General features: G+C 42.0%; 2 protein-coding genes across 3 annotated transcripts in view; one reads left to right on the forward strand and one right to left on the reverse strand.

Annotated features, from left to right (window-relative positions):
* WDR33 (WD repeat domain 33) overlaps positions 1–15208 on the forward strand; it is a 70064-nt gene extending 54856 nt beyond the window's left edge. Inside the window, exons 16-22 of the mRNA XM_086755079.1 lie at positions 308–1339; positions 5937–6039; positions 6315–6777; positions 10355–10521; positions 10653–10745; positions 11590–11772; positions 14562–15208. Coding sequence (XP_086611205.1) covers positions 308–1339; positions 5937–6039; positions 6315–6777; positions 10355–10521; positions 10653–10745; positions 11590–11772; positions 14562–14794 — 2274 coding nt within the window. The 3' untranslated portion in view covers positions 14795–15208. The remainder of the gene's footprint in view (positions 1–307; positions 1340–5936; positions 6040–6314; positions 6778–10354; positions 10522–10652; positions 10746–11589; positions 11773–14561) is intronic.
* SFT2D3 (SFT2 domain containing 3) lies at positions 10585–19545 on the reverse strand. 2 transcript variants are annotated; one of them, XM_086755077.1, is made up of 3 exons: positions 18214–19545; positions 15381–15470; positions 10585–10722 (listed from the first exon to the last, which is right to left on the reverse strand). In XM_086755077.1, the coding sequence occupies exon 1, from the start codon at positions 19475–19477 to the stop codon at positions 18725–18727; it is 753 nt and encodes a 250-aa protein (XP_086611203.1). In that variant the 5' UTR covers positions 19478–19545; the 3' UTR covers positions 10585–10722; positions 15381–15470; positions 18214–18724. The 2 variants fall into 2 exon arrangements, with proteins under 2 accessions (XP_086611203.1, XP_086611202.1); XM_086755076.1 differs by having other exon boundaries at positions 18276–19399.
* Between the last annotated feature and the right edge of the window lie 138 nt (positions 19546–19683).

The raw sequence follows: 19683 nt of genomic DNA on the forward strand, positions 1-19683 counted from the left end.
ATTTGGACCTCAACACTAAAATATGTAACTTGCTTTTGCGGTACTGTTTTCACCTTTTTTTTTCAAAAAACATCTGATTTACCAGGATGTTGGTCTTAATGCACGATACTACGATAACTTCAGTAAGGCTCCACAGTTCTGTTAACTAACAGCAATCTATGGATCTCTTTAGTTGTATTTCTCTTAACTAAGAGAAAAGCACTAAATCTTTTTAAAGTCCTGAGAAATGAGATGATTGCTTCTGATTTTTAGTTATTACATATACTTCTGTGCTTAGCTGATTTTCTGGGTCTCTCTTTTTGGACAGCAATTGAAGATTGAGAGACTTGCACAAAAGCAAGCTGAGCAAGTGCAGCCACCACCTCCAGGAGGCTCTCTTCATGGACCCCAGCCTTTTCCAGGGCAAGGCCCAATGTCACAGATGCCTCAAGGATTTCAGCAACCCCTTCCACCTCAGCAGATACCAATGAATATGCCTCAGATGGGACCTCCTGGTCCACAAGGACAATTCAGACCTCCAGGACCCCAAGGACAAATGGGACCTCAGGGTCCTCCGTTACACCAAGGAGCTGCAGGTCCACAAGGGTTCATGGGACCACAAGGACCTCCAGGCCCCCAAGGGCCTCCGCAAGGAATGCCACGGCCTCAGGATTTACATGGGCATCAAGGAATGCAGAGACATCCTGGCCCTCATGGGCCAATGGGGCCTCCAGGTCCACAGGGTAATGCTGGCCCGCAAGGCCACTTAGGACCACAGGGTCTGCCTGGGTCTCAAACTCATTTAGGACCACAGGGTCCACCTGGCCCACAAGGTCACCCTGGTGGTCAAGGAATGCAAGGGCCACCTGGTCCTCGAGGAATGCAAGGACCTCTTCCTCATGGCATGCAAGGAGCTCCAGGATCTCAAGGGATGCAGGGCCCTATATCTCAAGGGCCTTTGATGGGACTTAATCCAAGAGGGATGCAGGGTCCACCAGGACCTAGAGATAACCAAGGACCTGCTCCACAAGGGATGATGATGGGTCATCCACAGGAAATGAGAGGTCCTCATATGCAAAGTGGTTTACTAGGACATGGTCCCCAGGAGATGAGGGGCCTCCAGGGACCTCCGCCTCAAGGTACAATGTTAGGACCGCCACAAGAATTGCGTGGGCCACCAGGTCCACAAGGCCAGCAGGGACCTCCACAAGGCTCTATAGTAGGGCCTCAAGGAAACATGCAAGGACCTCAGGGACAACCGAACCCTTCAAGGGGGCCGCACCCTTCCCAGGGCCCTCTGCCTTTCCAGCAGCAGAAAACGCCTCTGTTGGGTGATGGGCCTCGTCCTCCGTTTAATCAGGTATGTGTTGGTCTGTATAACAAGAAGAGTGTTAAGAATGTAGGAGTGATAATGTCACAAAGTAGAAATGCAGAGCAAGAGCCAAGAGGCTGGAGGTTCGATAGGCTTGCGAGACTGAGGCCTCAGGAAAACCTAAATGATAATGAAAAGCGTTCTGTAGTTTGGAAACAGCAGAGAGAACTGTAGAAAAGAGATTATTGGGAATACTGGTACAGAAGCGAATGTCTGCTATGAGATATGTAACCTTAAGAGAAACTCCAGTTTTTTTTAAATTTAAAGACACTGAACTGTCTTAAATAGAGAATTTCCTGGGGAGTGGGTAAGCTCTAAGAAAAGCTGTATTTAAGCAAACTCAATGTAAGAAAACTCGTATGTATTAATTAAAGCAAGTTACTGTTAACCCTTAGTTGTCCCAGAGTAGTTAATCCAAAACCTGGAATCAACGTAGATGTGATTGAACTTACCAGTTTGCCAAGAAGCACAAGAAGGGAGTGCAGATATCAGACAGGTTTGCATAGGATCTGGTACGGTGAGCACTGAGCTGGAACCGCTGAGCGTGGCCAGGATGTGTGCCAGCCACGGCGCTGGCTATTAGATGTCCCTGTGCTGTGCCACCTTGGCCTCTGAGCTCCAGGAGGGTTCACCAGCTCAGCAATATATTTGCACTCAGCTGACTTGGAATACTGGAGAGCATTGCTTATAGACACATTGATTAATTCTGCAGGAATCAAGTCAGGTTTTGATTAAGTCTCATTCAGCACCAAGCACGACCTGCTCTGACTTCTTCAGCATCTTTCATATTGGGCTTATTCCACCTCCTGGTCCACAACAGATAATGCAGAGCTTTCTGTAGTTATTAGCTCTTCAAGGTTCCTATTTGTATGACACTGATCTTGTACTTAAAATTTCTCTTTATTATCTTTAGCATTAAGGTGGTCCAGTACCAATCACAACGTGTGATGACATATTGAAATGAGATCTAGCTCAGTGATTCTATTTCAGATTGCAGCATAGTAGCCTACAAATTGTATATTTATTTGAATTTTTTTTCCTTAAAAATCAGCATTTATTCTCTCCAGAAGTCTGTCAATTTGACACTATTGTTGAGGTTTCAAAAGCGTTGAAGTTAAGTGAACGAGAGTTGGTTTCACAACTATTACTCATCTCATTTATAGTAGCATAGGGTTTTTTGTTGCTCAATTTTCTGACTTGAGAATTATTACGAAGCTTGTGTCTGTGTGTGCCTAAAAGTCTGTGCGTGTTTAAATATACATGTAGGGCTGTACTTGTCTGACCCTGCCGTTAAGACTCTGGTCAGAATTCAGTAAGTTGCGTTTGCCAGGTGCCCGGTTATTTTCAATGAATACTGCTATCCTGAAGTCTTTTACTGATATTAAAAAAAGACAAAGCAAGGTATTTTTGATCAGTTTTCCTACCTTGTGCAGCTTTAGTATGGTAATGTCTTTTTTTAAACACACAGGTTTTAAAATTCAGAATGTCAATTTTTCCTCTAGTTTGCTTCTTTGTGATATGAATGTAATAGTAGTTCCTACTTTAAAAGGCCCAGCCTGTGGTTCGGTTTTATTTTGTTTTAAACAATAGGTTTTAGCTTGTTTTTTGTTCTGAATTTGATATTTCTCTTACGTAAACTTGTACAAATCACATGCCTTCCTTGTCAGTAGTAGGAGGGTATGAATATGTATCTGTTTAATCAAGGGCTTTAATGCTGACGTTAATCCTGACCACTGATACATGTTTGTAAAGGGTAACCTCCATATAAGATACCGCTGTTGCCTGCACCCGCTATACACTGGAAAGCAGAGGTTTACTGCAGAGTGTGTGGGTGAGATGTACATTTTTTCCTGAATGTGATATCTGCTACCTTCTGCAAACGTGAAATGGAATAGAGAACTGTTTATGAGAAAGAGATCTGATTGTCAAAATCTTATTCTGGAGATAGGCATGTTGATATTAAAATGCAGGTGGATAAATAGAATATTCCCAAGTTAGCAGTAGTACTTTGGAGCTCTTCTGGTATTACTAATTTAGATTTGATCTTCTCACATTCTTTTTAGATAGATATGCTTAATTTCATCTCATTTACTTGTTCAGTGAGGTATGAATCCTTCAAGGCAAGTCTCTTGTCAACATAGAGACAAAATTTAGGAGCTTGTGCAGTATTTTAGAAGAAAGACAAATTTTTCTTATGTGGGAATACAAAGAATTCTTTCCCCCTTCAGTGCATAGTTTTAATTAATACATGGCTATGATGGCTATCATAAAATGCCTGTGCTATTTGCATATGTATGGCAGATACACCGGTAATGTGGAACAGTTCCATTCTGCCGCACCACCTTATCTGACTTGGGCAGAACCTCAGCCCACGTTGGCCTTGAGCCGAGAGTGGGGGCGGTGTGAGGTGCTCCAGCTGTACCCGCCTCGAGGTGCAGGGCACGCAAGGCCACTTACAGCTTTTGGTACAGTATCTCCTGAGCTGTACGTACTCATTTTTCAGTTTTGAGCCGTTTGTGGCCCAGAATGTCTTTTGAAATGAAAGGCAGGTGAAAACGCAGTGTTAGAGCTGTGTCTTCCTATTTTGTTAAAGCATGACTTGTTTGGAATAGAGGTTTTTGCTAAATGCAAAGGAAATGCATTTTGAGAGTGCTAAAAACTGCTGCTTTTGTTGAAAACTAGTGGCATAAATGTAAGAAGCTTCTTGTAAGTAGGTGTATGCTAAATGTATGAGAAAACATGGAGCTCCAGCAAGGTTTTGGTGAAGAATGGCAGAAGCACAGTGATAGCTGGATCTTTCCTAGCCAGGGAATTTATTTCTTCTGAACTCAAGTCAACATACAGTCACTAGGAAAGTATTTTTGGGTTTTTTTAATAGGCATTGGACCAGGCCTTTTATTTTGCCCCTCCTCTATCCCCCCAAGTCCTTACAAAATTACTTTATTCAAATGTCATGTTTGTAGTATATATTTGTGTGCTTTTTTGTGTTTATCACCTGTATTGCAGTTGAATATAAATGTTTAATTTAAAACCAGTATTTCAAGATAAGATGGGAAAAATACACAAATTAACTTACTGCTTCTCTGCAACCAAAAAAAAAAAAAGGTAGTGTTTCTCAAAAATAAATGTAGAGCATGAAAATTATTTAACTTGGATTCATGGAAAGATTAAGCAGTGTAATTATGAGTACAATGATAGAGAGTATAGGATTTTTTAAGTATTTACAAACTAGGTGCAGTCTGGAGGGGTTTTTTACAAACCAATATGAAGACCAAGTGTAAATATTAGGTATTAGACATGTCTAGGAAAAAAAATACTATGTGTTTAGGGTTTTCTAGTATGGGTTTTGAAGGTTTTTGGTTTTTGGGTTTTTTTTTTGGTTTTTTTTATGTCAACATAGAATCATAGAATGGTTTGGGTTGGACGGGACCTTTAAAGGTCTAGTCCAGCCTCCCTGCAGTGAGCAGGAACATCTTCAACTAGAAACATAAAAAGTTTTTGTATAGTAATATTGCAAGTTTCAACTCTGTCTCATTTACAGTGGTACACTTCTACTGTTGGATCTCATTGCTACAGTGTAAATTATGTATGTGCCCCCTTTAAATTCCAGTCAAGTATAAACCCCAAATTAGGACTTTTTGTCTGGCTGGCCTTTGCTGTTCAAAGGCAGAATCAAACAGATCAGCCACGCTGTTTCCCAGCCAGTGTTATCATAGTGGGTCCAGTGCAAATGTGGCACCTATAGAAATCTTCCATGGGTTTGTGATAGTAGCTGAATTTAAAGAACATTTTTTTATCCTTTAAAATTCACAAAGGGAGAGAAAAACAACAAAAGACTTTATATATATACTTTATTGGGGGGGAGGTGAGGGCAGATCATAAAACTTCCACAAACCTCTGCTCAGTACTGTTTCCGCTTAAGAAAAGCAGGCAACTGCAGCTTCTGCTTTAGCCCATTCTGCTTAATAACCCATTAACAACTTGGGGCTTAGCTGAGCATGAGTACTTTCTTTTGTTCCTATATTTAAAATTAGGAAAAACAAACTTTGCTAGCATGTTAAAATAAAAGTCGTGTATTTCCACGTTAAGAGTTTACAAAGGTTTATAGGAGATGTTCTCCTATGTCCCTGTTGTTGTCCCCCCTGTCCTGACATTGTTGATGGTTTTGTTTCATTTTTTTTTTGTTCATTTCCAAAGGAAGTCTTTCATCTATGTAGCTCTTTAACAGCATATAAATCAGTACTTGTTTTTCAAACAAATATACACCACTTCCTCATCTGCTCTAACAGGCAGCTAGAATATGAGCTTTATCATCTTTGGTTGTTACAGGTAAAATATTAGTCCTTGAAATGCTCCGTTTCCTGTAAAATTATGTATGCTTCTCAGACAGTGACTGAAAAGCATTACTGATCTGAATGTCTGAAACATTCAGCTGAAACCATTGGAAATCAGCTGTTTTATCATAAAATCTGTGAAGGTGCAGTCTTTATGTAGAGAAATTTGTTTGGCCCCTTAGAAAATGCTTAAAGGCAAAAATTTGCCACACATAGCAATTCACATGGCTTTTCTTATTGCATGCTCATAGGACGGACAGAACCCAGGTCCTCCACCACTGATACCAGGACTGGGGCAGCAGGGAGGACAAGGTCGTCTTGGCCCTCACAACCAAGGACCTGGTCTTAATAAAGGTAATTAAATATATTGTCTGTTATTCTGTGAGTAGCTCTAAAAGAGGCTGTTCCAGTGCCGTGCCTCTAGAAGGGAAAGGCTAGAGCAGAGCACAGGGCCTTGGCTGAGAGGAAGGCTTCTGTAGACTTGGGCTGGAATGTAGAAGAACAGTATCCCCCCAAAATTACTTAATGTGAAATGTATGGTGTATGCTTTGTAGAACTCTACAAACTAGAGCATCCTAAAGCGTTTTTAGAAAACGTTACAGAAATCTGCTATGATTTTTTCCCTCAAGGTGACTCCCGTGGTCCACCAAACCATCACATGGGCCCTCTCTCAGATAGAAGGCACGACCAGAACAGTGGTGGTCCTGATCATGGGCCTGAGAGAGGGTTGTTTCGAGGTGGCCAGGAGTGGGGTGATGGTAGAGACAGCAGGGGCATGCCAGATAGACGAGGACCTCACCCAGATTTCCATGATGACTTTGATCGACCAGATGACTTCCGTGACGACTTCCATCCAGATAAGAGATTTGGCCATCGATTACGGGAATTTGAGGGGAGAGGAGGCCCACCATTGCAAGACGAAAAATGGAGACGAGGTGGACCTGGGCCTCCCTTTCCTCCTGATCACAGGGAATTTGAAGGAGGGGGTTCAAACCGTGGGCCTCCTGGTGCTTGGGAAGGACGGAGACCTTCAGATGATAGATATCCACGGGATCCTGAGGATGCACGGTTCCGAGGAAGACGAGATGAGAGGTAAGAATAAACCTACTCATCTTTTTTTGGGTTAAAGGGTAAATGGAGGGAACTCTTTCTTCCTGGTTTCCTTTTCATTAAGGAGTCTATCTATTTCAGATTTATAAACTGGAAACCAATAAGGAAATGAACCTCTAATATACCTGAGTATAGAGTGCGTAAAAATCATTCAGTGATAGAAGAAAACTTGAAAAATGGTCATTGTACACAGCAGCTTCCGTGTCTTTAAACAGTAAGTAAAGAGAAGGGAGGAAATTTGTAGAGAAGATCCAGTGACACAGGATGAAGATTTGAGACCGTTTTGCTGAAAATTGAGAGGAAACTTGAAGGTTAAAGTGACAAACTTTTGAACACTAAAGTGGATTTTGAGACTGTCTCCAGTCACGAAATACAGCATGACTGTCGAGACTTGTAGAATGAGATGTAATAAGGAGCAGGAACAGTGATCCTACTATCAAATATAAGGGGCAGAGCTACAGCATCTGTTGGACTGTTGAGACTTTTCTCATGTTTTTGCTTGTAGAAATTTTATTTCTCTTTCTCACTTATTTCTTAATGCCAAGCGAAGAACTCAGAAATAATCTAATTTACAGCAATGTCCATGTCATTGCTCACAATTTCCAAATAAATCATAAAGGGATGAATTTGCTTCTAGTTACCAATGTAAATATGGAGGAATTACGCTAAATCAGCAAGATTAACTGTTATCGAAATTGCTCCAGATTTATGCTAGTTTAACTGAGTTAAATTTGGCCTCCAAGGTCTAAGCCTCTCACTGACCACCAACTCTATATGTATAAGAACATGTACTTGTACAAATATATTGTGGTCTCCACATAATGTGAATTTTGTGTGTTTTAGTTGCCTTTTTAATAATTTTCTTACATTCCTTTTACTTTGCATCTATACAGCTCTTCTTTTAGCTATTTTCTACCTAGCTCTGTAAAGATGTACCTTCCTTTTGTGTGAAGAGTATGAAAAGAAATGAACAGTAACTAAAAGAAGGTAACAATTAAAGCCATTTTTAAAAAGTAAAAATAGAGAGAATCCAAGCTGAATGGTCTGCCTTAGAGAACTCTAAAAAGACACAGCAGACAACGCTTTAGAAGCTCAGTAGAGATTTTTCAAATCTTATATTGGAAATGTGTAGGGACTGGAAAGTATTTTATTATGATCCTGATCTCAGGAAGAGTCCAAGAACGTTGTGACCTGTAAATCTGACTTCTGAACTGAGAAGAGTCTATTTGTCAAGTACAAGTGTTTGCTTAAAGAGTTTGGTTTAAAAGGAATCAGCACAGCGCTATAAAATGCTTATTGTGCTTGCAAACTTAATAAATTCCTTTGTATGAAGGTGAATTACGGTGCCATTTACTGCAGATGCTGAGGTGAACTCAAGAATCCCAACCACTCATTTAGCTGACTTGGTTTGGAATTTAGATTGTAACTGGTTTGATCAAGCATGAGAGGGAAGTGTGTGTATGTGTGTTTCTCTCCAATTTCCTGTCCTTTTCATCCCTGTCCTGTTCTTACTCTACCTGTGCATATCAACATGATGCTTCTACTGCAGAGACCTGCCTTTTCCTGCCTGCTAATCTGCACAGTGTGTAGTTCTGTACATTAAGGTCCTAGGCCTCGAGGAAGATGATCTGAGAGCAGTCTAACAGGAACTGAGCCCTATGCAAGGCAGGGTTTTCCATGTGAGCGATATGAAAAAGTGAAAAAGCATACACATAACACAATGTTAGGAGCTGTGGTTATGTCAGGCATAGCTATGAGATTTCAAAACTAAACTGTGTCCATAACGTTGCCTGGAAACAAAAGGAAAGGCCCTATTCCTGCTAGCTGTAGGACCTTGTGTTGCAAATCTTGGTACTTTACAAGCTAAGCAGAGTGACACCATGTCAGTATTAAAATGGGAGGCCCTCTAAAGAACATCTAGAGGACTGTGCTGTTTCAAGGCTAAATAATATTGCTATGTGGTTATTTGAACCATTTGTACCTGAAAACTGTTCAGCTTGTTTTCCCAGTTCATCCAGGTTAATGTAAAATGGTTCATTGTCCATACACAGCACTCCCTCCATCCACTGTTGTACCTATACAGGCACAGCAGCCTCCTTTCTGTATTGTGTTTGTTTTCTGGGAGGTGGAGACAGACCTATTGTTTTTAATTAAAAACATGTAAAAGTTTAAAAATATTGTATTGTGTTATGACTACTGTTAAAATATTTAAATTTGTAATTAAAAGGTTAATGTTGTTAAAATTCTAAATAAAAGTATCTAAAGTTTTGCTTGTAATAGGATGCACTGTGTCGTTAATGAGCTGGGGAAGGGGATGTTGCACAAAGCCAACACCACCTGAATATTATGGTGGTTACGGTTTGGCCAGTGTGGACCTGGCAAGAGAGGGGAGGTGGGGGGCATCAGTGTTAATGGGCAAAGAGTGCTCCACAGTATCTGTGCTGTCACTGGGGGGGGGCAGGAGCAGCATGGGCTTGCACTGTGAGGACTCCTGAACCAGTGTGCCTGCTCCACGTAAACATCTCACCTGGGCTTGCACAGAAACTGGGCTGTAAACTGAGACAACCTCAACAACCTGTGCTAGTGTGTACTTTTGGAGTTGCAGTAATACACAGAACATGTAAGCGCTTTTACAAGCACTCCAAGTGATTAAACTGGTAATGTAAAACCCAGTCCTGCTAGTATTCATGCAGCCATCTATAGGCTTACCTGAAACGGCACTGACCGTTCATTAAGAACCATTCTTCTCAGTGAAGATCTCTGTTAAAACCCCAGTGTGATACTGGAGGAGCTATACTCATTTAAGATGAGATGCAGAACCCAATCATACCAAATTACTGAGATGCCATGGTACTCACTAGAAGGAAGTTACTGACTTTACTGTCATAACCACATTTTGCAAAACAAAATTCTTCATTATTGCAGTTGGATAAACTACGCTTCAGGGTGTAAAAGGCCACTGTGCACACTGTTCAGCAATCATCATCCCTACAGAGCCAAGTGCAGGCTGGATTCCTTTGCTAAAATTGTAAACTTAGAAGAATGGAATGAAAAAGAGAATGTTCTAGCAAAATAATCCCAAATGAGTAGGAATGAGATGCTGGAATGTTTTGTTATAGCCATGACTCTCACTGCTTGTATTTTTTCAGTTTGTTTTTATCACTAAAATGGAAGGGGAAAGCAAGACCACTACAGTCAAGAGAAATTCACTTATACTTTTACTTACCGTGCCTTCTATCTATCATCACTCAGATTGTTTCCCCCCTGCTTTTCATTAAATTGTTGAACACAGTATATTTGACAATATTTTTCTTGATGAAAATCAACACAATCAACAGAAGGAAATATAAGGGAAAACTATAAAAATGAATAAACGAAGTGCTCAAAGGCAGAAAACAAGCACTTCTTTATTTACAAATCCTACTGTAGTAACTGTATGTGCTATAGTATTAAGTAAAACAGTTTAGAAATTAGTTGATTATTAAACTGAAGCTGACTCAAGTTTTATCAATCTAAATTCTGCCTAAAAACCACATTTGTACCATGTTCTTTCTTGTAGCTTCAGAAGAGGAGGACCCTCGAGACACGAGGGCCGGGGACCCAGGGGGAGAGATGCCTTTCCTGGCCCTGAAGATTTTGGGCCAGATGATGCTTTTGACTCTTCAGATGAAAACTCAAGAGGAAGGGACCATGGTGTTCGGGGGCGAGGTCGTGGTGCTCTTAGAGGTGAGGGGAACATTATTTCACACTGAAATGCAAGGATAAGGTAGCAAAGACATTTCCTGGGGCAAATTATAGTATTTTCATGAATACAATGTCTCTTCTCACTCCTGTCCCCTGCATCTCTTACTGCTCAGGAGGCCGGAAGGGTTTACTTCCTACTCCAGATGAATTTCCACGCTTTGAAGGAGGGCGGAAACCAGATTCCTGGGATGGAAACAGAGAACCAGGTAAAAAATCTGGTGAGGTTTGTTTTAGATAATTGACTTCTACAATGTAACCACTGACCAAAAAAAAAAAAAATTCTTAGGAAATCACCTCTTTTTCCTGTACCTCATATTCTTATTACTAGTCTTTTACCATGATGAAAGCAAAATGTAGTTCTTTAGACTTCTAAATTTAGGAAAAAATAACTACGCAGAATTTAACTGGCTCTAAATGCCAGTTGAATGAATAATATCTCACTAAAAAAAATGATTGTGGCCTCAAAGTCTTGATTTTTAAGTTGAATTATTGTACAGCCCAGAACTGCCTGTTGTCACCTGTGGATGACTGAAGCATATTTTGTAGGGTGTTTTTTTGAGATTTATATTAATGCCAATAGTAATCTTTCTCTTGGATGGCATCTCTGTTGTTTCTAAAAATAATGTTTTCAGCTGCAAGGTCTGACAGCTTATTGGTATTTGCATTGGTGTTACTAATGGAAAACCCATATGGGACAAAATTGTTTTAGAATGTCATTGAAAAAAATGACACCAAATAACACATTAAAAAATAAATATGAAGATGTGATTGTCTCTAAAATATATGAAAATACTTTATACTGAAAAGAACATTTATATATTTTTCTTTCTTTCCCATCATCTTTTAAACCTGTTTTACCTTAAGCTTTCTTACAACTTGTTCATCTAATGTTTGCTTGTTGGGATGAGGGGGAAGAGTTATGTAATTTTAAGATAAAATTATTGCCAACTACTGTGGAAAGTATGTAAATTTATGTGACTGCCTCCAAAAACAAGGAATAATGATCAGATGAACAGTATTGATGATCCTGTTATTTCTCTTCATGCTCAGGTCCTCGTCCAGATCACCCTCACGACAGGCATTCTCCAGCTAACAGAGAACGTTCTTCTTCGCTCCAAGGCATGGACATGGCCTCACTGCCACCACGTAAACGTCCCTGGCATGATGGACCAGGGACCTCTGACCACAGAGAAATGGATGCTCCAGGTGGACCTCCAGAGGAGAGGGGCAAAGGTAAAAAGCCCCTTGTATTGAAAACCTCATGTAACACTAGCACATTTTTCAACACTAGGCTTATCCAGAAGTCCTCATCTGTTTAGCGGGGATAAAGCTGAACTGGTAGATACTTGATCTTACCATCTGTGAAGCTGAAGACCAATCTTATAGGAACATAAGAACAGAGGGATTTTGTGGGACATCAAATCCAAACTTTCTCTCCACAGCATTGCCTAACTCTCTTCTTTATTGCCCTGTTCAAAAGCAGTTAGTTTTTGGCTCCCTGTTACTACAGTTGGAAAACTCTTGTTAAGAGCTTTTTTTTTTTTTCCTTAATTTTCAGAACAGTTACTTGTATATTCATTCTTGTGCTAGCATTTTTAAACTCAAATATCTTTCCTGTCTGAGCCTTCACTCTCTTGGACTTAATGAATCCTGACTTTTTTTTAAGTCTTTCCTTATGATTTTTCTGCTTGTAAGAGTGTAAGCATGGCCATCCACCATCAGACCAGAAGTCCATAAAGCTCAGTAGCTTGTCTTCAACAATAGCTAGTAGCAGGTACTGAGGGAAGAGTGTTAAGAACACTGTAAGTCTGTAGTGGTATGTCTCTGAAATGCTCTCTAATCCTAGGAAGATCTGTAGTTCAGTGACTTACTGAAATATTATTTTTATATTTAATAGCTTTTGACAGTTGACTTTTGTGTGCTTCTCTCATTGCTTTAAGAATCATATAAATTTTTGACATGATTGGAGAGAGCTCTAAAACTTAATTGCAGTAGACTATGCTTAAAAAAAAAAAGGCAAGAAAAACAGTTTTCTCTTGTTTTAACCCTATTGTTCACTAATTTCATTTGATGATGTGTTTTAATTGGAACAATTGAAAGTTGATCCCTGGATCCCTGTTATTTCTGAATGCCACCTCTAATTGCATTGACCTCTTACAATTTCAAATTTGAGCTGGCTCTTCTTCAAGTTAAGAGCTTGGGTCTGTTGTTCTGAGCTGTTCTGTATCTTTTTACTATCCTTATTACTCTGTATTTTCAGTTTTAATTTATCCTTTTGTAAATTAAACAGGGTAACTGGGAATTGCACACACTAGTTAAGATGTGGTTTAACCATGGACTTCTACAGTTCACTTGGTTTTGTTCCGTTTCTCTGTTCTTTCCTAAATAGCTCTTGATGTCACGTTTCCCTACTTTACCACTGAACAGTCACATAGCACTGTCATGGAACTAGCTACTGAAACCCACAGAATACGTTCTTTCAGAGTTAGTAGCTGGTTCAGAGACTATTACTGTGTATGCCATTTCCACAGTCATCCCATTAGACTTGTACCAGTTCTTGATCCTTTTATTATAAATCTCAGGATTACCATTGTCTTTTTATTAATTTTGTTTGTTTTTTAGTGTCCTCATATTGACTATCCACTGTTAGGTAGTGATCAGTGACAGGGACCCTTCTCAGTTGCTTCCAAATGCTGAGCTGTCAGCCTATAGTTGAATTTTTTGTTCTTAGACCTCTACTGCACAGCTTTCTTTGATGCCACTGAATTTCATTCCACTTCTCTTATTGTTGTCTTGAAGCTCATTTAGCTTCAACTGTATGCCAGTCCTCCTTTGCATGGACTGTATTTCCAGTGTTGCATTAACAGCAGGTTTTATCATTCGTTCACAGATGTTTTTAATAAAACTCTGCTGGTAAACTCCCGCTTTATCAATATTTTTCCTTTCAAAACTCTATGTTGTGTTTTTCATTTAGCCAGCATGTCATCAAATCTGTAAGGATTCCTTCTCCAGTTTCAATAATAATTTGTGGTAACTCTTATCAGATTCTTTATTGAAGTCAAAACCGTTGTTAACTATACCACATTTCTTGTGCCTACATTACTCATTAAAGTACCAAAGAAAGTTTAGAACAACAGCAGAAAGCCTGATAAATAAAACATGAATGATACTTTTTCATTTATGGGCTGTGAGACCTTCACAGGTAAAGTCATTTGAAGATTAAAACTTCATGAATTATTGTCTTATTGTTTAACAATTTACTCTCTATTTTACATAGAACCAAGGAGAGCCAACAAAAAAAAAATCACTCTTCCTAAAGTGGAGCAAAAATATCCTAATTTAGCTGTAGCATGTGTCCATAAAGCACTGTTACCTTCCCCCCCCCCCCCCCCCCCCCCCAAATACTGCTTGTTATTTTAGGCTAATGACTTCATGGCTTTTTAGGTTCATTACACATCAGTACTAAAAAATATCTGTGAGAAGTAGAAAATCCTGTTCCTGGCAGTAAGAGTTCATGTAGTTTATGTTCCTGGTTAGCAGTAAAATAGAGCATTTTTCCATTATTTCTAGCAAACAGTAATGCTACCCATTGTCTTCACCACCAACCTCAACTGTGCAATGTCTTTGTTTGGGGGCGGGGGGGAGAGAAAGTATTTTGCAATAAAAACATACAGAGAACCACAGATGGTGTTAAAACGTAAGAATCGGGTATGCCTGGCAGTTTTGAGGACATCATAACTATCACTGTTTCAACTTCATTTAAGTAATTGCTGACTGTATCACATGTAATCTCCTGTAATTCCCAAGGAATTGCTTGATTGCTCTCCATCTTCTGGACTGTAATGGAGACACTAAATCTAAGAAAAAATCGTGTGGAGGGAGGAGGCATAAAATTTCAAGTTTCAACTACATTTGGTCTGTGAATGATTATACCACAGAAGAACTAGCAAATATATGGTGTGTCTGAGAAGAGAACATGGATTAGACTTCAACATCAGTAACTGACTGTGTTTTGTTTTTAGGACGAGGAAATTCAGGACCTTCACAGAGAGCGCCAAAATCTGGGAGGTCTAGTTCTTTAGATGGAGACCATCACGATGGATTCCACAGGGATGAAGCTTTTGGTGGAGGCCCTGCAGGAGGCAATAACCCTTCTCGAGGAGGAAGGAGTGGAAGTAATTGGGGAAGAGGAAATAACATGAACTCTGGTCAATCAAGAAGAGGAGCATCTAGGGGTGGTGGAAGAGGCCGATAGAAGAGGCTTTGACTGGGTCACACCCAGTCCTTGCTGGACAATATTTATAGACTGCTACTCTGGACTCAAAGTAACCCTGCAACACCACAAACCTGGATTCTTAACTGGGATAACTGAATGTGCATTAGTTCCTAACAAGGGTCTTTTCCTAGATCAGTCAACTACTACTAGCTGCAATATTGTAGCTAGCTTTCTGTTTTGTCCTCTCCACCCCGTTTTCCTCGCGTTCTTTTACCTATTTTGTTTTGTGAAGAGCTGGAATTTTTTTTAAGTGTTGTGAGACAGGGAGCACCTCCACAGATTTCAGTTCACCTCCAGACAGAAACTTGTTTCTATATGTACAGTTTGTCAGAAGTTACGTTGTTTTTGTAAGAATACAGAATGTAATTTGCGCAAAAATTAACAAAAAATCAACACAGTGTGTGATTCTTTACTCACCTATTACTACAAAGAGGGTTGTCTTTAGGCAAACTTGTGTATCAGATGGAGCAACAGAACTACCTCCTGAAATCTCAACTGTTTAAAATACTAACAGCTCATTCCTAGTTTTTTGGTTTATCATGTATAGAGAACTTTGATTTTTCACCTTTAGCCACAGCTGTCTACAGATTAGAAGTGGTGGTGACGTTAAAACTCCAAAACACGGGAAATCACCGCTGCTTGCTAGTCTACCATCCTGAAAGAGAAAAACGTGGAACACCATTTAGAAAAACTTGTCATAGACATAGTGTGAGTTATAACCTGGACTGCTAGCAAAGTAGACATCATAACAAATTTTGTCATTCTGTGCTTTGCATGGGTGAAATATTTTAGTTCAAAACATCATCTGTTTATAGAAATTGAGGAAGAAAGAAGTTTAGCAGCCTGATTAACATGGATGCATATGTTTTACAATGACTGTAGGATGCACTGCTTAAAGATATGGGTGTTCAGTAGAGTCTGGTGGATTCAAATGCTGAAGTGCAAACCTCGATAGTTGATCACTTTCATCTTAACATTTTTTAAGTATCTTTTTCTTTAGGATATTGTTAACCATTTTTACCAGGGAAGGGAAATGAGGAGGAAGGGGTTATTCACATTTCCCAGATTTCATAATAAGGCTGCTTACCAACCATGAGTTTCTGTTTTCCCCATAAATCATTCATATTAATCATCTCCAGCCACCAGCTTATCAAAAGGCTCCTTTAATACCTAAAGCCTCATTGAAAATTTTACCATGTAAGTACATATTCTAAAGCCAGGTCTCGGGAAGGTCCTACATTAAAAGCATAGGCTATAATCTATAATGAAAAAAAATCACGACCAGGCTTCCCTCCCCTCCTGCTTTTAATTTCCTGTTGTAATATTAAGGGTAATACGACAATGTAGTTCTATGCCTGACAAGGGTACTGCAACAACATAGTGATAAATGGCAGCTATTTTATCTGACTTCTCATACAGTCAAGTTTAGTAAAGACTGGCTTAAGTCCTGATGAGCTATTGTATTTCATGAGATCAGAGTACAGATGCTTAACTGCTGTTCTCTTGGTTCAGTCAGTCACAAGTGGGGGGGTGCTCATAGTTTTTAATTTGTAGTGTATAAAATGGCATTTGAAAATTATAGTAATTAACTCTGATCATTAGCCTATAAAATCCTTGTTATGGGGCTCTAGAGAGACAGAATGGTCTTAAAGGAATTAAGTGGGAAGCACCTGAGATGCACCTGATGAGACACAGTTTCTCCTTTGAGGGGAAAAAAATAAATTGCTTTTTACCTTTATCTGAAGAAGGGCTTTGGTCACTTTTGGTATATGTCTGGAGTTAGGATCTATCGTGAAGTTTTACTGATAAATACCAATGATTTAATTATTAGCAAAGGGGAAAGCTTGCCCTTTTTTTTTTTTATGAGCCCTATATATTTTTAGTCCTTAAGTAAACCACAGCTCCTCTTGTGGAGTGCACCTGATAACAGGAAACCCAGCTGCTTCTCTCTAGATGCTATGCTTGTTTTTCTGCTGATAGCTGGTTAACTCTTTATCTATAGTACTCAGTGTTAAGTAATATTCTTCATCAAGCAGCAGCTTTGTTAAGTAAGTTTTGAAATATTCCGTGATCGTGGAATATGCACAAAAAGTCATAAGAAAATCGGATAATTGGCTAGCTTTTGTATAAAAATCTTAGAAGGTGACAGCATAGCAGGAGAGACAGAAGCAGCTTCCCAGTCCACAATACTATGATCCACCATTGCTTAAAAATTGACAAAATTATTTAATAGGAATATATTTCTGTACTCTTCAGGTCAAGTTATTGTACCAGTGCTGCATGTAGAATCCTTATGCCCTACCTGCTAGGTTACATCTCCACCTTGTCCAAGATAGATTTAATGTGATACTGCTGTTATAGTATATAAAACTAACTTTATATACTATAGGTTCAAAGTTGTAAAAATGAGAACTAATTTAATGCTATTCAGATCCTTTTAAGGAAAAAAAAAAGTGACCATTAGTGGAATGTCTATTCTGCCATTTGGTATACAAATAGTTTTATTAAAGCAATCTATGTACATTTAGGTACCCCCGTTTAACAATTTCAGTTTAATTCAGAGCAAGTATTAGGTGAATATGCTAAACCCTAAGTAGTGATAGCAGGTAAATATTGCAGTGTTCAAGCTTTATTTTGTGTATCAGGCACATATACTCAGTGAGATACTCACTTAGGCTCTGAGCAGGTCAGGCAGGTGGTCCCATTTATCTGCAGTAGTGCAACATACAGCCCAAAGTGAGGTACCAAACTCTCAGCAGGGACTGTCAGCCTAAATTCAGCACCCTCCTAAGGCTGCTTAGTTTCTGCACTGAAACAGTGGTGTGCTAGCTGAAACAACCTCTAATTACTAGTTAATCTATTTTTGAAGGTCATGCTGTGAGAAGTAAGCAACTGCTGCCCAAGGTGAGAGAGTAAAAAACACACATATAAAAATAAAGTTCTACGAGCTGAAGTTACCCTTTTAGAGCCCAAGTATTTGTAACTTCACAGCAGCTGTAAGACAGCAATACCTGCAAAGGCAAAGTCTCTTAGCTAAAATTAGCACCTTTCATCCTATCATCCTCATACGAGAAGACTACCCTTACAATTACAGGTAGTCTTTGTGACCCAGAGCCCCAGGAAAGTTTGCTTCCCTTATTGGATAGTATTTTAAATATGGTTTTTAGAGAGAAATGCAGTTTAGTGGACACAATTCATATTCACCACTGGTCTGAGGTGGTTGATGACTGCACTATACAGCAACTAAAGTATGTTTTCAGAGTGTAGGGGTCAACACAAAAATGAGTTAATAGCAGTTAACTATTTTTGAACGTTCACCCCCACACTTCATCCGATGTCACTGAACTGTCTCCGTGTTTCACCATCAGTCAGCCCTACACCCATCAGCAGTAAGATACCTGCTTTTCGTGTAACGGGCGAGTCAACGGTTACATTTCATCGGCTCCGTCATCTCACTCACGTTTTGCAGTAGGCTGCAGCAGCCACATGGTCCTATACCGGAGGTAGGAAAGCGGGGCGCTGCCGGCTCCCACCCGGAGCCGGCGGGACTCCAGACCATGGCTATCGAGCTGGCTTTGCAGTAAGGCAACAATCCTGTGCTCAGGGGCGGCTCTGCAGGCTGGCACCAACGCCGCTACACCTGCACACAGCAAAACGAGTTTAAGAGAGTCACCGCTGCCGCTCCCGGGTGCCAGCCGCTGCTTCTCCTCCTCAAGAACTGGCGAGGAAAGCCCAGCAGGAACGCGAAGCAGGCGAAGAGAAGAGGCGTACGCCGGCGCCGTCCTCATCGCCGTCTCGGAGCGATGTCTTCCCGCCCCGCCCGGCGCCAGCGAGTCTCCGTCAGTCCCTTTGTCCGAGTCCCGCCGGGCTGCGGCCGGTCCTCTCCCCGTGGCGGCGGGGGCGCGGCGCTCACACCGGCAGCGCTTTCCCGCGGCGGCGCAGCACGGCGCTGAGGAGGCCGCCCAGGCGGCGCAGGCCAGCGGCGCCCCCGGGCAGCGCGGCCAGGAGCGCGGCGGCGGCGGCGCCCAGCTGGAGCGCGGCGCCCAGCGCCGTCAGGAGGGTACTGCGCAGCCCCAGCGCCGCGTAGAGGGTGCCGCCGAGGGCGCCGAGGTAGAGGAGGGAGCCGCGGCTGGGCTCCCGCAGCAGGCGGGCGGGCCCGCGCAGCAGGGCGGCGGCGCCCAGGGCGCAGAGCGAGCCGAGGGACCAGAGCAGAGCGAACTTGCGGGCGCGAAGCAGCAGCAGCGGCGCGTAGAGCATGGCCAGCCCGAAACAGAGGGCGGCCAGCAGCAGGCACAGCCCGCTCCCCGCCAGCCGCTGCCAGCGCGACAGACCCGGCAGGCAGGGGTCCGCCTCGGCCGCCCACGGCCAGCCCGAGCCCGAGCCGGGCGGCGCCGCCGCCGGCGGGAAGGGGCTCAGCGGGCCCAGCCAGGCCCCCAGGCCGCCGCCGCTCCCCGCCTCCTCCTGCGAGGAGCCGGCGGGCGGCGGCGCGGGTGCCGCGTTGGAGCCGCCGGCGGCAGCGGCCTTCGACTGCGCGAGGTACTCCTGCAACTGCCGGCCCAGGTCCGCCATGGCGGGGCCGGAACCGGTCGCGGACGCTACAACACGCAGCCTCCCCACCCTGCCGCCATCTTGCGGAGTAGCTGCATCCGGGTTACCGACCATCTCCGGCGGCCCGCCCTCGCGTGGGGCGGCGCGCGTGCGTGCGGGGCCTGAGGGCCGAGGCGGGGTGGGAGTTTTGTGCGGGGTGCGAGTAGTGCCTCTCGGCTGCTCGTAGTTTTAGAGGAAAGGTAGATTTGTCTGACAAAAGGCGTGGGGAAGCCTGTCGGGGGTGCCAAGGAGGGTTATGTCGCTGCCGAAGGGGGAGCCCG

This window comes from Chlamydotis macqueenii, chromosome 9, assembly GCF_036417535.1.
Source record: "Chlamydotis macqueenii isolate bChlMac1 chromosome 9, bChlMac1.mat, whole genome shotgun sequence".
NCBI lineage: Eukaryota > Metazoa > Chordata > Aves > Otidiformes > Otididae > Chlamydotis > Chlamydotis macqueenii.